Source organism: Podarcis liolepis, assembly GCF_965112155.1.
Source record: "Podarcis liolepis genome assembly, chromosome: 3".
In the NCBI taxonomy this organism is placed as follows: domain Eukaryota; kingdom Metazoa; phylum Chordata; class Lepidosauria; order Squamata; family Lacertidae; genus Podarcis; species Podarcis liolepis.
Window position 1 is genome coordinate 123,462,986 of NC_139557.1, and position 17,764 is coordinate 123,480,749.

General features: G+C 47.3%; 1 protein-coding gene across 18 annotated transcripts in view; it reads right to left on the minus strand.

The window, feature by feature from the left end:
• OTOF (otoferlin) overlaps window positions 1-17,764 on the minus strand; it is a 202,662-nt gene that overhangs the window by 168,175 nt on the left and 16,723 nt on the right. For all 18 annotated transcript variants that reach the window (XM_083493990.1, XM_083493978.1, XM_083493987.1 and 15 more), the window contains exon 2: window positions 11,637-11,695. In XM_083493990.1, the coding sequence (XP_083350116.1) occupies window positions 11,637-11,695 (59 nt within the window). The remainder of the gene's footprint in view (window positions 1-11,636; window positions 11,696-17,764) is intronic.

Below are 17,764 nucleotides of genomic sequence, written 5' to 3' on the forward strand. Positions count from 1 at the left end.
TGCCTTCCCGCCGGAGCGGTACCTGGCGTGCTTTTGAACTGCTAGGTGGGCAGGAGCAGGGACCGAGCAACGGGAGCTCACCCCGTCATGGGGATTCAAACCGCTGACCTTCTGATCGGCAAGTCCTAGGCTCTGTGGTTTAACCCACAGCGCCACCCACATCCCTTTTTCTCTGAATTACAAAGTACCAAAAGCTGCCAATTTCCTTCATATGGGAGTCGCATCACCCCTTGATTTTTCCTGAACCTTTTTCTCAACATTTTCTCAGCTATTTGCGGTGAGGCTACCCGAACTGTACACCGTATTCCAAACACAGCAGCGCTATAGATTTGTACAGCAGAATTATTGGCAGAAAAGCAAATTAGCTAGCAAAAACAGTATCGGAGGTAATACTCTTATGGCGCTGAACTGAATGAAGATGTGGGGAAATAAATTCTTTTTTGTGGAAATGTTTTGAGTTTTTTTTGGAAAAAACGCACGACATGAAATTTAAACAAACATAAGCTGGAGCTTAAATAGTTTGTTGCTAAGAGACTGGGGTTCAGAAACCCTATTGATGTGAGGTTTTCCTGCAGTCAGTTTGCAGGCTTACGTGCCGTCCTCTTCCATGATCAAATATCTCGTGGGAATTTCGTTCATCCTCCCAGTCTCTGCTCTCGGCAGGAACCGAATCTCTCTTCTCAATGCGTTTGCTGAGCTTGCAAGTTGTTTGTTGCGAAGGGGAAAGTGGAGCAAGACTTTAGGAGCTGAGGTTGGCTTGGACCCAGGGCTCTCCCCCCTTTGCTGCTTTCCTGTAATCACACTCAAGGAAGAGAAGTTGAATCTGTCATTGCCTGGAGTGTGAACAGCAAGGCGGAAAAGGATCCAAACTCCTGGGAGGATGGGGGATGTATGTGTGTCCCCCGCAGCACAACTCAGATGAAAACAACCAGTGTGGTGTAATGGCTGAAGTGCTGGTTTATGACCTGGGAGACCTGGGTTCGAATCCCCACTTGGCCATGATGCGCACTGGGTGTGACCTGGGGGCTTACCTCGCAGGGTTGTTGTGGGGTGAAATGGGGAGGAGGAGGAGACCCATGTTTGTTACCTTGAGCATCTCGGAGGAAAAGGTGGTGAATAAAGCTAACGAAACAAGTCAGTAAATAAAAGAAAAAAGTCATTCCCTTCTCAAGTACTCTTGCCAGATTTAATGTACCCTATTTTTCGCTCTATAAGACACACTTTTTCCCCTCCCAAAATTAAGGGGAAATGTGTGTGCGTCTTATGGAGTGAATGCAGGCTCCGTGGCTTCAGTGATAGCAACACGAAGTCTCCAGAGCGCAGTGGGACTGCTCCCGCTGCGCTCCGGAGGCTTCGCGTTGCTTTTGCTGAAGCCTGGAGAGCGAGAGGGGTCGATGCGAACCGATCCCTCTTGTTCTCCTGGCTTTGCTTCGCTGGAGAGGTGCTATGCAGCTTTCCCTCTCTGCGCAGCGCCCTTCAGCAAAGAGGGAGAAGAAATGGAAGGGGCTCCGTTTCTCCTCCCACTTCGCTGAAGGGGCACTGTGCAGAGAGGGAGAGATTATTTATTATTATTATTATTATTACTGTACTTTGTTGTTGTTTAGTCGTTTAGTCGTGTCCGACTCTTCGTGACCCCATGGACCAGAGCACGCCAGGATTTACTGTACTTAGAACCCTAGAACTGTAGAGTTGGGAGGGAAGCCCAAGGCTCATCTAGTCCAAGCCCTGGCAATGAAGGAGTTGGCATTTCAAAAGCAGGGAATCTAGAGTCAGGAGCTGACACAGCCAGAAGAACGCATTCATCATAAGCTGAGGAGGAGGAGATGTAGATTTCAGAGGTGGCAGAAACTCCACTCCAGTTATCCCAAGAGACCAGGGCAGCTTTCAGTGGTAATTACATCTTTTCCAAAGCCATTTATGAGTTCTTCATGAATTATTAGGATGATGCAATGCTGTTCACAACCCACTGATTGTGAAACAGCTACACTGCTGGCTGGGAAACATCCATCCATTTCGGAAATGACAGGAATGTTGGCCAGCGATTCTTCAGCATAACACTTCTCTGATCGGATGGGGCCAGAATTTGAAGCCCTGGACAGAGATAATGGAACACGTGCAGGTTGGTGGAGTCATAGAATGAGAGGACTGTAGAGACTGAAGGGACCCCACAGGGTCATCTAGTCCAACCCCCTGCAATGCAGGGATCTCAACTCAAGCATCCAAGACCCAACCTCTGCTAAGAAACCTACCATGACATTAGAACTCATGGACATTCATGAACGGTAGAAGAATCAGGACAGATTTTTTTTAAAGTCCTTCTTCACATAGCATGCAGTTAAACTATGGAACTCCCTGCCACAGGAGGCAGGGATGGAAGGCTTTGAAAAGAGGATTGGGCAAATTGATTGAGGAGGGGAGGGCTATTGGTGACCAGGCTCAGCTTCCATAGTTGGAAGTAGCAATGCTCCACAGGAGGGGAGAGGACTCCTCTGGTCAGATCCTGCGCGCATGGTCCCCAATGGGGCATCTTCTTGGACTAGCTGAGCCACTGGCCTGATCCAGTCAGCTCTCTTTATGATAAGGTACCAGTTGGGTTGGGCTGCCAGGTGTTTCATTCTCTCTCGTGCTGCAGAATATGTGACTACTAGATCACATGCTCTGTGTGTTGATATTCCATTCTTTGGAAGTGTGGCAACGGAAGGAACTGGACGCCATTTCCGTCACCTTTATTCTGCTGTTGTGCTCTTTCGGAGGAGAGGAAACATGCCATGACTGCTCTGTTCTTTATTTTGATCCTGTAAATAAATCATTAGGGATGCGGGTGGCGCTGTGGGTTAAACCACAGAGCCTAGGACTTGCCGATCAGAAGGTCAGTGGTCCAAATCCCCGTGACAGGGTGAGCTCCCGTTGCTCGGTCCCTGCTCCTGCCAACCTAGCAGTTCAAAAGCACGTCAAAGTGCAAGTAGATCAATAGGTACCACTCTGGCGGGAAGGTAAACGGTGTTTCCGTGTGCTGCTCTGGTTCGCCAGAAGCGGATTAATCATGCTGGCCACATGACCTGGAAGCTGCATGCCGGCTCCCTCGGCCAGTAAAGCAAGATGAGTGCTGCAACCCCAGAGTCGGTCACGACTGGACCTAACGGTCAGGGGTCCCTTTACCTTTACCTTTAAATAAATCACTAAACCCAGATGCTACATATACTCAGTCTCAGCTCCTGCTAAGTTTTGCTGCTTGCTTGAACATCCAGAGGGGTGAATGCTCTGCTCTGCTGTGCTATGCATTCTGGATTGGTGCCGGGAGAAGGCCGTCTCCCACCCAAAAGCACCAACAATGTCTTCGCCTGCCTTCTGTCTTTAAGGATGGGACAGACTTTGGAGCGAGCTCCCGCCCACCAGTTTACTCTTATTATTCTGGAACTGTTAACTGCTGCAAAGGCCCCCAAGTCTCTGGTGTTGTGGCTGGCACAGTAGGCTGGCATGGTGCCCTCCTGTCCAAGCCAAAGCACAACACAGAAAAGCAGTTGGCATCTCCCGTGGAAACCACTCCTGCCTCCCAAAAGAGAGGTGCAGGCTTTACTCTCTGGAAATCAGAATTGTGTTTTGTTTTGTGTTGGGTTTGTTCAGGTCAGACTTTTCAATGTGGGTTGTCAGCCCTTGCTAGTGGAAGCCTGTTGCCAGAAACTGCAGGAGAGGAGAGAGGCTTTTGTGCTCAAATCCTGCTTGCAACTTTTCCATAATGTGGTAACAGGATGCTGGACTAGGAGGGCTGCTGGCCTGATCCAGCAGGTGATTATGCTCTTACCTTGCAATTGCCAGCCTGAGTAAAAGCTAATAAATACTAAGGATTCCTTGCCAACGAAGGTCCGTATAGTTAAAGCTATGGTTTTCCCTGTAGTGATGTACAGAAGTGAGAGCTGGACCATAAAGAAGGCTGATTGCCGAAGAATTGATGCTTTTGAATTACGGTGCTGAAGGAGACTCTTGAGAGTCCCATGGACTGCAAGAAGATCAAACCTATCTGTTCTTAAGGAAATCAGCCCTGAGTGCTCACTGGAAGGACAGATCCTGAAGCTGAGGCTCCAAGACTTTGGCCACCTCATGAGAAGAGAAGACTCCCTGGAAAAGACCCTGATGTTGGGAAAGATGGAGGGCACAAGGAGAAGGGGACGACAGAGGACAAGACGGCTGGACAGTGTTCTCGAAGCTACCAGCATGAGTTTGACCAAACTGCGGGAGGCAGTGGAAGACAGGAGTGCCTGGCGTGCTCTGGTCCAGGGGGTCACAAAGAGGCGGACACGACTAAATGACTAAACAACAACAACACTAAGGCTGCCCAAACAGTGAAGCCTAGCAGCTGAAAAACACAGCCAAAAGCACCTTTACTGGGAAGGACGAGAAAGACCCACCAATTCCATGCGATGAGAACTGCAGCCACTGCCTGCCTTTTCAAAATAAACACGGTCCCTGGGGAAATTATTATTTTTTATTGCAGCCAATTAAAAACAGCCATTAGGGTCCTCTTCCTGGGGAGAAACGTGCTCCATTAGCATCGTGTTAATAAAGCAGACTTCTCGTGGCTCACGTTTTTGCTGCCGCGTTCAGAGGCAAGAGTCAAAGTGTTTTGCGGCGAGGTGCAGGACAAAGAACATTTCGGCCTGGAGAAAGCAGCCGTGTGAGTTTTCTGAAACTGAAATTTCTCCCCAAAGCAAATGAGGCTGATTTGCAGAGGACAATCTGAACATTTTCTGGTGCCTTAAGACCTGGCAAGGGGAAGCTGAAGCAGTTTCCATCAACTTGGATGCCTTTATAGGAGGATGAGACACATTCTGTTGATGGCTATTGATGTCTTCTTCCCAGGATGGCTGTGTTCTGCTTGCATAGCCGGAGGCAACGATTCTTCTGAATGCCAGCTACTGGAAACTGCAGGAAGACAAAGGGCTCCTGTGTTCGGATCCTGCTTGTGGATTTCCCATAATGAGCATCTGGTTGGCCACTTTGAGAACTGTGGGAATGTTCAGGGTGGCAGGAGAGCATATATTGTTTATTAATATATTCCCTAACTTGCACTAGCAAGTTCCTTTACTTAGCAGAGTTACATTCCCCTTTTTACATGCACAGCAGATAGCTGGTTGCAGGCTCGTGTAAGCCTCTCTCTATTACACAATTCAGTCTGTCTCAGACTGAATTGTATAGTTCCTGGTAAGTTCCCTTGAATCCCTCATAATAGAATAAAGAGGCCACAATCTTATTCAAAGTCAATAAAAGAAGTTTAGTCACATCAGTTCACAGTTGGATTCCTGAAGGCAGACTTAGTTACAAATATGTACATGTGGATCTACCCCATATGGGGGAATAATCCCAGTGCTTCTGCTAGCTGAGAGCTAGCAGAGCAGTCCTAGCTAAAAGCTGGTCCAACGAAGAAGGGAGTCAAAAAGACAGAGGTGTGTTGCGTGACTCGTCGTTTTGTTACCTGGACAGGTTAGGTCACGCCCACCTTCTATCACATGCAAAAGGAGGGATGCTCCAGCCCAGGAGGAACAGGAAGTTTCAACTGGTTGAACCAAACATCCCCTTGCATGTCCACTCTAGGAAAACAAGGAATGTTGTACTTGACTGCTCCCAGTGGATTACATCTCACAAGAACAGGATTCTGGACAAGATGGATCACTGGCTTGATCCAGCAAGCTGTTCTTCTATTCTTAGTTTGACGTGAGGATTGGTGCTCTTTTCCCCCAGGTTTCTACAATCTGGTTGAACGTTTTGGATGCCAAGGGACAAGGGGAGGCAACAGCAAATGGCAGACATTCTTATTTTTGGCCACCCTGAGCTATGCCCTACAGGTTCCTCATTCTTAACAGAGTGGGGAGGGCCCTCCAAAAGTGGCCAGGTTGCAAGCCATTGGATAGAGGGAAGTCTCAAGCACGGGTCTCCTTGCCTTTGATGTGCTGGGCTCTACTAGAGTCAAAGAATCGTAGCATTGGAAGGGAACCAAGGGGCATCTAGTCCAACCCCCTTCCCAGCAGGAATAACCCCCTGAAATCCTCCTATCACAGGCTTGACTACTTATTGCTTTTCCAGAAGGAGGGAGAGGAGACTGAAATTGGCCTCCTGAACGAATGCGAGGCAGCTGCTTCTGTTCATCTGTTCATCCATCTGGGCTTTGGCGGCCTGCTGGTTGCCGGGCAACCCAGAATTGACTTTTGGGAGGCTCTTTTTGGCATTTGAGCAAACCCAGAAGTCTGTCAAAACTTTGCCGACGGCCTCTCCAAGGCATTCTAGTTGGAAGGGGGATCACTCTGCTCAGTAATAACAGCCCTTCCCTCTCGAAATGCTAAATTACATTGCATATCTTTTGCCATTTCACCACCGCCCAATGAGCAAAAGGTAAAGGGAAAGGGACCCCTGACCGTTAGGTCCAGTCGTGACCAACTCTGGGGTTGCGGCGCTCATCTCACCTTACTGGCCAAGGGAGCTGGCGTACAGCTTCCGGGTCATGTGGCCAGTATGGCTAAGCCGCTTCTGGCGAACCAGAGCAGCACACGGAAACGCCATTTACCTTCCCGCCAGAGCGGTACCTATTTATCTACTTGCACTTTGTGCTTTCAGACTGCTAGGTTGGCAGGAGCTGGGACCAAGCAACAGGAGCTCACCCCGTTGCGGGGATTCGAACCGCCGACCCTCTGATCAGCAAGTCCTAGGCTCAGTGGTTTAACCCACAGCACCACCCGGGTCTCATCCAATGAGCAAAGGAACCCCTTAATCAAGCATGGCTGGCCAACCACATTTTGCAACAGGCTTTTATCTATTTTGTTTTGTCAATTTTGCTCCAGAGGAGAATAACCTGGTTTTCTGTAACTGTAACTCCATTTTAGCAAACTCCTTTCCTATTGCATGAACTCTGTGTGGTCTCAGATCACCCTAAACACTCTGACACTGAGAGTTTGAACATCAATCTACCAAATGAGGCTTCAGAGAAACCTGGGGAATTTTTGGAGGCTGATAAGCGGCAGGAATGGGGGGACGGGATTCTGTTTTCTTTGAGTAACTCAATTAGGAACCGGAGGATAGCTAGCTTGGGGAGGCTGAGATGTGACCATGTCATTCTGCAAATGTTACCCTTTCTGGCCCAGCAGAAGGACCCCTTAGGGCGCTGGTGCCAATTAAGATGAGCATGCAAGATAAATGAGAATGTGAAAGGGATCAAACACGTCATTACAAAAGTCCAATTAAGATGGGGGTTTGGAACAAAGGCAACTTCGATGCTCAGCTCTGATAAATGATAAGGTCATGTGTCTTCCTTTCTGCTTTCATCTGGGTTGTAAGGGATTCTCTGCAAGCCTCACTCAAATCAAAGAAAATGACCTGTGGGCAGTTCAAACTTCCTGGTGGGGTTTTGCCAGCAAGAACCCAGCTGAAATTTTCTTAATTCTACTTGTAACAAAAAAAATCAGGGGTGACTCACCCTGAGAACTGTAGGTAGTGATGGAAGACTCTTATCAGTTTCAGTTTCTTATTTTTCCAGTCTTCCAGTGCTCCCCATTTCCACATCAGTCTGTGATTTTTTTAAGAAGTCCTCATCAAAATCCACATATATTTGTGTGTGCATTTCACTTCGCAAATACTTTTGTGTGTGGAAAATATATGCCTTCCCCTTAACCTAATGCATTTTTGTGCATTGCTTTCACCAACGCAAACATTTCTTGCTCAAGTTCTCCCCTAACATGCACTTTAGGGGGGACACCTGCTTTGCTCGGGGAAACTGTTGCAGATGAAATAAAAAAAATTAAGGTCTTTTATATATATAATAAATGTTCATGGATGTGCCAGGCAAACAGGTACATAAATGTATGGGCCACATGTCTGAGGCAGCACAGGAGTGCAGCCCTGGAGCCATTTTGGCTCCCAAACTGACCAAATGTTTTCTCTGCAAGGTCAAAGGAAAATGGAGAAGCCTCCCCATTGTTTTTTCCTTCACAAAACCTGTCTTAGGGGTATATCTGTGTATGAATAGGGTGAGCCTGTGACCTGGCTCAGGAACTAAGTCTTTGTCACTACAAAAGACTGGCCAGGCTCCCCAGGGTATCCAATCAAGTGAGCATTAACAGGTAACCTGCCAGACAGGAGGTAAACAAGGCACTCAGATTTCTGTTGTAGACCGCCCTTTCTGTGATGTAGGTATGATGTTTCTGGGGTGGCCTTGAACTCCAGAGCGGGCAATTTAAAATGTCTATATAAGGGCGGACACACCTGGGTTCTGGGTCCTCCTCCTTCTCTTGCGTGTGAGGGGAGCACCCTGTTGCAAGAGTTCAATAAAGATCAGGCTTACGAGCTGCTTTGCTTCCCAATATTCTCTGCTTGGCCTCTGTTCTTTTCTCCGACCGATGGAGAACCTGCAAAGGACTCTATAAGGGCTCTTGTGTCCCCCATAAGGAAATAAAGGCAGATTTTCGTTTATTACACAGAAAATTCAGGAAAGCATAGATTTTCAGTGGGGAGCTGTTGAATTCTGGTTTGCACACGTCCGGTTTGGGGAGTGCAAATAAGGGAATGGATTCCTGCCCCCTCGTTGCCGGTTCCAAACCTCAAAGTGGCATTGAGGCAAGGAGCAACCCCCTCGCCTCCTTCAACATTGGCACCTCTGCATATAGCTGACTGTCTCTGAAGGTTGCAAGCGAAAAGGAGCTTTTTGCAGCAGAGGAGAACTCGGATCTGCTGCAAAGTGGCAGGAGGAGGGGAGAGAGAGAGAGAGAGAAGAGGTGGAAGAAGGGAAAACCAGGGGGACCCGTCTCCTGCAACCTGAATGTTTTTAAGAACTTGGCAAGCGGCGCTGTGAGGGAGGCAGTTATGTAAGGTTTGCAGCACCGGAGGTTTATGTAACGAGAGGAGGAGAATCAGCTTTGCAGACACTAAACTCAGCAGAGAAACTTTGGGAGCAACAGCAGAGGAATTAGCCACCATCTCACGGTGGGTGGTCAGGGTCAGGGTCATGGTCAGGGATGGGAGTCTGCTTTGAGTTGGCTGTTGTCAAAGAAAGGCTCACTCCAGCCTGTGTGTGTGTGAAGGAATGTTTTTTTTAAAAAAAGAAGTTTCCTTTGGAGCATGCGCAGAGTGCCCATTACACATCCCCTCCACAGAACCCCAACCAGCCCACACAGACGTGGCATGAAAAAGGGCAGAAGTACAATTCCCTAGAGGGACGCGGGTGGCGCTTTGGGTTAAACCACAGAGCCTAGGACTTGCCGATCAGAAGGTAGGCAGTTTGAATTCCCGCGACCGGGTGAGCTCCCGTTGCTCGGTCCCAGCTCCTGCCAACCTACCAGTTCGAAAGCACGTCAAAGTGCAAGTAGATAAATAGGTACCACTCCGGCGGGAAGATAAATGGCGTTTCCGTGCGCTGCTCTGGTTCGCCAGAAGCGGCTTAGTCCAGCTGTACGCCGACTCCCTCGGCCAATAAAGCAAGATGAGCGCCGCAACCCCAGATTCGGCCACGACTGGACCTAATGGTCAGGGATCCCTTTACCTTTACAATTCCCTAGCTATTTGAGATGGTAAGAAGGGCCTGCAGGATCAGGCCAGCGGCCCACCTAGTCCAGCGTCCTGTTCTCGCAGTGGCCAACCAGATGCCCTAATGCAGCGGTTCTCAACCTGTGGGTCCCCAGATGTTGTTGGACTACAACTCCCATCATCCCTGAGCTCTGGCCTTGCTAGCTGGGGGTGATGGGAGTTGTAGTCCAACAACATCTGGGGACACACGGGTTGAGAAAGGCTACCCTAATGGGAAACCCCTTAGGAAAGGCTGTCGCGGATGCTTTACCTGAGATTCCTGCATTGCAGGGGGTTGGACTAGATGACCCTCAGGGTCCCTTCCTACTCTACAAATGATTCTGTGACCTGAGCACCAGAGCCCTCTTCCCTCCTACAGTTTCCAGCAAATGAGATTCAGACGCGTTGCTGCCTCCGACGGTGAAGCCACAGCAAAGCCCTGCCCTCTACTCCTCCATAAAATTGTCCAATCCACATTTAAAACCATCCAAGTTGTTGGCCATGACTGCCTCCTGTGGCAGGGAGTTCCACTGGTTAACCACACACTGCATGGAAAAGTCCTTTCTTTTCGCTGCTCTGGTTCTTCAAACATTTAGCTTCACAAGATGCCAGAGAGAGAGAGAGAGAGAGAGAGAGAGAGAGAGAGAGAGAGAGACAAAAGCTTTCCTCCCTCCTCTTTCTCCATGCAAGGCATCATTTTAGAAACCTCTTTTTTTTTTGCAAACTTTTCTACCCAGCTGCTGTTGCTGTGTTGCCTCTTTAGAAACCAGCAGCTGGTTCAAACATTCAGTGCATTTTCCTCTCCAGCTTTCAAAACCTGTAAAAAAGGGAGGTTTCAAAAATCTGTCTGACACATCATTCCTACATCCGAAGGATGCACACAGATATTTTCTCAGCCCACAGAACATCTGGGCAATCATCCTGCCTGAAAAGTGTTGTGTTGTTTCTTGATATTTCATACTTTCTCCCTTCTGCACATAAACCAAGGATGCAAGGATAGGCCTGAACTTTCTGGGAAATGGGAATATCTTTGCAGAGACTCTCCTGAGCACATTACCTGCGATACACCTGCCAGGTGAATCATCATAGAATTGTAGGGTTGGAAGGGAACAGAATGGTCCTCTAGTTCAATTCAGGGGTGTCCTTACTTCTTCCTAGATGACCCTTTGGATCCCTTCCCATTCTATGATTCTCTGAAATTTGTGCCAAGGGCAAAGGCAGGCATCGTATAACTCGACATTGTTTTCAAAACTGTACACTCTAGCCTTCCCACAACAAAGTGGATGGTGCAAGTCAAACGATCCATTCCAGAAAAGAAAAAGCACTGATATTTGCACACACTATAAAATGAAAATTAAAAAAATAGAGAATTGCAAAGAAGAAAACTCCCTGGAGATCTCTGTCCGTCTCACCTTCATCCCCACCGAGACACACCTAAGAACATTCTTAAAGTCCCATCACAATAAGGGTTGAGTGTCCTTCCCTGGCAAGATGATTCCAAAGCCTTGGTGCCACCACGCCAGAGGCCCCGTCCTGCCCCTGTTTGCCACCAGCCTCGCTTTGGATGGTAAGAGTCAGGCAAGCATCTCACTTGACGGACAGGAGTGAGTGGTTCTTTCGCCATCCTAGGTCCAAACAGTTTAGGGTGTTCTAAACCAGCACTTTAAACCATGCCCGGCATCCCTTCGTCTAGTAGTTCCCAAATATTTTGGAGCTGCCAGTGGCTTGGTTCCATAAACTCATCCTGTACCCTATAAAAAGCATTATTCAGAATAGCAGTTTGCACAACCCACTAAGGAAGAGAACCACATCATAAAATCCAAAACAGTAACAATTAATTGCATGATGATGGTCCTATCCAATCAGAAATATCTAGTTTAATTAACTCCACAAAACGGATTAATTGGCCCAGCGATACCAGCTTTTCAAAGTCAGAGAAGGCATTCATACCTCCAGCAACCCCCTGCCACCCCATTGCCTCTTAGCACCCCCCCATTGCCCCCTAGAAAGCTGTACCACCCATTGTGGGAACTTTAGTCTGAGGCAGGGGTACTCCTTGCTGCAGATAAAAAAGCCCCCTCCTCCTTCCTTACCTCATCAAATGGTGCTTCATCCTCGCAGTTCTCGATCACTCGGGTGTAGAAGGAGAGGCCTGCAGGAGCCAAGGAGAAAAACAACATTTAGCTTTTGCAGAACAGCACAGAACCCAGAAGAAACGTGTCGATAGTTGGGCCAAGAGGAGCTCTTAGCATCAGTATGCTTTTCTCCATATACACCCACTGAGCCACTTCGACTGGGGGAACTGGCACTGCTCCAGGCACCACAAAATACCTCTTCCACTCCATCTTTGAGTGTTGCAGCGCCTACACTGCGGAACTCCCTGCCTATTGACACGAAGCGGGTGCTTCCCTGTTCTCTTTTCGGTTCCTACTGAAAACATTCTTGTTTAGACAAGTCTACCCAGATATTTACCGTATTTTTCGCTCTATAAGACGCACCAGACCACAAGACGCACCTAGTTTTAGGAGGAGGAAAACAAGAAAAAAAATATTCTAAATCTCAGAAGCCAGAACAGCAAGAGAAATTGCTGCGCAGTGAAAGCAGCGATCCCTCTTGCTGTTCTGGCTTCTGGGATAGCTGCGCAGCCTGCATTCGCTCCATAAGACGCACACACATTTCCCCTTACTTTTCAGGAGGGAAAAAGTGAGTCTTATAGAGCAAAAAATATGGTATGTCTTAATCTGTATTAAGTTTGTTGTGTGTATGGATAAATAGCAGAAGAAAGAAAGAAAGAAAGAAAGAAAGAAAGAAAGAAAGAAAGAAAGAAAGAAAGAAAGAAAGGAAGGAAGGAAGGAAGGAAGGAAGGAAGGAAGGAAGGAAGGAAGGAAGGTTGCACACCACCCCCAACTTCTGAGTGGTGGGAGATTCCAGGGGTCCAGTGGGGCTTATCCAAGATCCATGATTCCTTTTATGATATACAGTGGTACCTTTGGATGCGAACGGGATCCGTTCCAGAGCCCCATTTGCATCCTGAAGCGAACGCAACCCATGTCTGTGCATGCGCGGGTCACGATTCGACGCTTCCGTGCATGCACATGACATCATTTTGAGCGTCTGCGCATGCGCGAGCGGCGAAACCCAGAAGTAACGCACTCTGTTACTTCTGGGTTGCCGCGGAGTGTAACCTGAAAACGCTCAGCCTGAAGCACATTTAACCCAATGTATGACTGTATGGTTTATTTACACATATGTACAACCTGAGTCTACAATGGAAGGGTTCACGGCATTAACACCCCTGTTTCTCCCATAGCCGAAGCCTTGGATTCAAACAGAAGTCAAACATTCAGGTAGGTAGCCGTATTGGTCTGACACAGTCGAAATAAATAAATAAAATTCTGAGTAGCACCTTAGAGACCAACTAAGTTTGTTCTGGGTATAAGCTTTCGTGTGCATGAACACTTCTTCAGATACACTGAAACAGAAGTCACCATACCCTTATATAGGGTGGGGAGGGGGTTTTCTCAGAAGGGTAGTAGGAAATGGGTGATCGACTCAATGGGTATGGTCAACCTGTTGACGACTGTTAACGACTGCAATTAATCCTACAGGAAAAAGCCAGGGATAGTAACCCTGGAGTACTGTGTCCAGTTCTGGGCACCACAGTTCAAGAAGGACACTGACAAACTGGAATGTGTCCAGAGGAGGGCAACCAAAATGGTCAAAGGCCTGGAAACGATGCCTTATGAGGAACGGCTAAGGGAGCTGGGCATGTTTAGCCTGGAGAAGAGGAGGCTAAGGGGTGATATGATAGCCATGTTCAAATATATAAAAGGATGTCACATAGAGGAGGGAGAAAGGTTGTTTTCTGCTGCTCCAGAGAAGCGGACACGGAGCAATGGATCCAAACTACAAGAAAGAAGATTCCACCTAAACATTAGGAAGAACTTCCTGACAGTAAGAGCTGTTCGACAGTGGAATTTGCTGCCAAGGAGTGTGGTGGAGTCTCCTACTTTGGAGGTCTTTAAGCAGAGGCTTGACAACCATATGTCAGGAGTGCTCTGATGGTGTTTCCTGCTTGGCAGGGGGTTGGACTCGATGGCCCTTGGGGTCTATTCCAACTCTATGATTCTATGATTCTATGTATGCAGATGACCAAAAATAGCCTTAGCATGTGCAATGAGACAAGAATCCAGCATCTCTATTCAGATCAGGTCTCTCCATAGTTTTCAGTTCAGTCAAACATGTTCGGACTCTCTTTCTAACTTGCTGCTCTTTCTCTGGCCCACGTCACTGTCAAACTCAACTCTGGCTTTGTCTACTGAGAAAGGGGGTCCCATCCATTCGCTGTCTCACACCTGAATGGCCCATCACCCAAGCGACCATCTCACCAGGAAGCCAGACTGGCTTATATTTTAACATTTGCTGCATCCAGGGGTTAGAAGTGTCTGGCATACAGCTTAAAACCCAAACTCTTACACACACGCACACACAAATATATATATAACAAAAATAAAGAAATATACAAGAAAGCATATCACCAAGCTTATCCCCTGGAACATTGGTGTAGGTAAGCCCTTAAAAGAGCATTGTTACATATTTATAAATGTCCTCTCATTTTATTTTTATTGCTGTATTAATCTGGCCTGATTGTGACTCATTTATGCAGATAACAAACAGAAAGTGAGGCAATTGTCAAAAGTCTGTGTGGTCTCTGGCATCCATAGAGATATATCTATTTCTAGCAAATAGATGTAAAAACTGTATTTTGATCCATGGTTCATGGAATAATATCCTACCCAACTGTCCGGAAACCTTTGCGGTTTTGCTTTAGTCTGTATCAGTCTCCGACTGAAAGTAACCTTTTCTGAAATTGCACTAGGCCAAATGGGTTGTGTCCCGGCGCAAAAGACCTGAAAAATTGCTTTACGTGCATTAGCAATGGAATAACGTGACATTTTTGAACGCGAGCAGTGTGCTCTTGTGGCGTTTGTTGTGATTTAAGTTGTCTGTTGATGCGGGTGGCACTGTGTGTTAAACCACAGAGCCTAGGGCTTGCCAATCAGAAGGTCGGCGGTTCGAATCCCCGTGACGGGGTGAGCTCCCGTTGCTCGGTCCCTGCTCCTGCCAACCTAGCAGTTCGAAAGCACGTCAAAGTGCAAGTAGATCAATAGGTACCACTCCGGCGGGAAGGTAAATGGCATTTCCGTGCGCTGCTCTGGTTCGCCAGCTGTACATGACGCGGAAGCTGTACGCCGGCTCCCTCGGCCAATAAAGTGAGATGAGCACCGCAACCCCAGAGTCGGTCACAACTGGACCTAATGGTCAGGGGTCCCTTTACCTTTACCTTTACCTTTAAGTTGTCTGTTGTTGCTTTCATTTTCTGTATGAGATTTCATTTTCTTAGAGATTTATATATATATATTAAGTGGAAAAGAAATAGTGTGAATCAATAAAACCCTGTATGGAAATCCCATAAAAAACATTTTTTTGCATTACATCTCATCCTTGTACAATTATATTCTGTGAAACGCCCTGAAACCTCCAGGTATAGAGCAGTATATTCCGTATTTTTTGCACCATAACACTCACTTTTTTCCTCCTAGAAACTAAGGGGAAATGTCTGTGCATGTTATGGAGGGAATGCCTACAGGTGGCGGGGGGGATCTGCTGCAGTCGTGAGCAGAGGATCCATGATTCCCCTTCCTTCCCTCCTCCGTGGCTCGCTTTGAAACAGCAAAGTGGGAGAAGAGCCGCTGAGTGGGGAGGAGAGAGGGACAGAGAGCCTGCTTGCTTTAAAGGAGCAAAGTGGGAGAGGAGCCGCTTAAGCGAGTCCGGAGCTGTTTTTTTCAGCGAGTCAGGGAGGAGGGAGAGAACAGCTCACTAAATAGCAGCAAAGTTTTTCGCAAGCAGGCTCTCTGTCCCTCTCTCTTCCCCACTCAGCTGGCTAAATAGCAGCAAAGTTTTTCAGCAAGCCAGGGAGGAGGGAGAGAAGCAGAGACTTTAAAGGAGCAAAGCGGGAGAGGAGAGGAGCCTTCTCTCCTTATACCCCTCTTCTGCATTATTAGCAGCATCCTTCTCCACCCACCCCACACTTGTCCCTTGAGTGCTTTTCCTTCCCTCCCCACTTAAAACGTGGTTGCAAAGCACGGATCCACATGGATCCGCAGGATTTTTGCATTGGGCTACCCCAAACTCACCGTCAGATCACATGTCTGTGGCCACAGCATGAACCACAAAAATCATACATCCACTGTTTCGTTTAGAATATTTTTTTCTTGTTTTCCTCCTCTAAAAACTATGTGCGTGTTATGGTCAGGTGCATGTTATAGAGCGAAAAATATGGTAAATTCAATAGATAATAATAATAATTTGATCAGACTTCTTTGCTATAAATACGTCAAAGCCTGGGACCCCAAGAGACGGATGAGTACCATCGAGGTAGCCGGCTGACGAATCAAACCCATCAGACACGCTAAGGAGAGGAGCTCTTAATCCTGGGCATGTATATAGATCAGCATTCGCTTTTTATTGCTCCGTCGCAGAGACTCCTCTTTGAATGCAACTTTTACGACATGGCAGGGGATGAGAAACGTTATTAAAATGTTAAGACCATCTATCGCCAAATCGAAATCAACCCTCTCTCAAAGCCAGTAGGCTTTGGCGGTTATTAAATGTGTCTGCCTCCAGCCGAAGAATCCTGTTTGCTGCTTCTGGTTTTAATACTGTATTGCTGTGAGCTGCCTCCGATTTGCATCGGGAATGGCGGAGAATTAGAAGGTTCTTCCTGTCGGTGTGGGAATGCTCAGGGTGGCAGGAGAAGATATATTGTTTATTAATATCCTTCCTAACTTGCGCTAGCAAGTTCCTTTACTTAACAGAGTTACATTCCCCTTTTTACATGCACAGCAGATAGCTGGTTGCAGGCTCGTGTGAGCCTCTCATTGTTGTTGTTGTTGTTGTTGTTGCTGTTTAGTCGTTTAGTCGTGTCCGACTCTTTGTGACCCCCTGGACCAGAGCACGCCAGGCCCTCCTGTCTTCCACTGCCGCCTGCAGTTTGGTCAAACTCATGCTGGTAGCCTTGAGAACACTGTCCAACCATCTCGTCCTCTATTGTCCCCTTCTCCTTGTGCCCTCCATCTTTCCCAACATCAGGGTCTTTTCCAGGGAGTCTTCTCTTCTCATGAGGTGGCCAAAGAACTGGAGCCTCAGCTTCAGGATCTGTCCTTCCAGTGAGCACTCAGGGCTGATTTCCTTCAGAATGGAGAGGTTTGATCTTCTTGCAGTCCATGGGACTCTCAAGAGTCTCCTCCAACACCACAATTCGAAAGCATCAATTCTTCGGCGATCAGCCTTCTTTATGGTCCAGCTCTCACTTCCATACATCACTACTGAGAAAACCATAGCTTTTACTATACGGACCTTTGTTGGCAAGGTGATGTCTCTGCTTTTTAAGATGCTGTCTTGGTTTGTCATTGCTTTTCTCCCAAGAAGCAGGAGTCTTTTAATTTCGTGGCTGCAGTCACCATCTGCAGTAATCATGGAGCCCATGTGTGAGTCTCTCACTATTATACAATTCAGTCTGTCTCAGATTGAATTGTATAATTCCTGGTAAATTCCCTTGAATCCCTCTTAAAAGAATAAAGAAGCCACAATCTTATTCAAAGTCAATAGAAGACGTTTACATACATCAGTTCACAGTTGGATTCCTGAAGGCAGACTTAGTTACAAATATGTACATGTGGCTCTACCTCATATGGAGGAATAATCTCAGTGCTCATAAATAATCTCAATTTCATGAATAATCTCAGTCTCATGTGGATCTACCCCATATGGAGGAATAATCTCAGTGCTTCTGCTAGCTGAGAGCTAGCAGAACAGTCCTAGCTAAAAGCTGGTCCAACGAAGGAGGGAGTCAAAAAGAGGGAAGGGTGCTGTGCGACTCGTCCTTTTGTTACCTGGACAGGTAAGGTCACACCCACCTTCTATCACAGGGAAAAGGAAGGTTGCTCCAGCCGGGAGCAACAGGAAGTTTCGACTGGCTGGACCAAACATTCCCTCACTTGTCTTCTCTAGCATTACAAGGTATGTTGTACTTGACTGCCTCTCATGGATCACATCCCACAGTCTGGAGTTTGCATTTAAGGATGTGAGGAAGCCACTCAGTGTAAGGCTTTGCACTCCCTAATTCTATTTCTCCCAGAGAATGATCATAGAATGATAG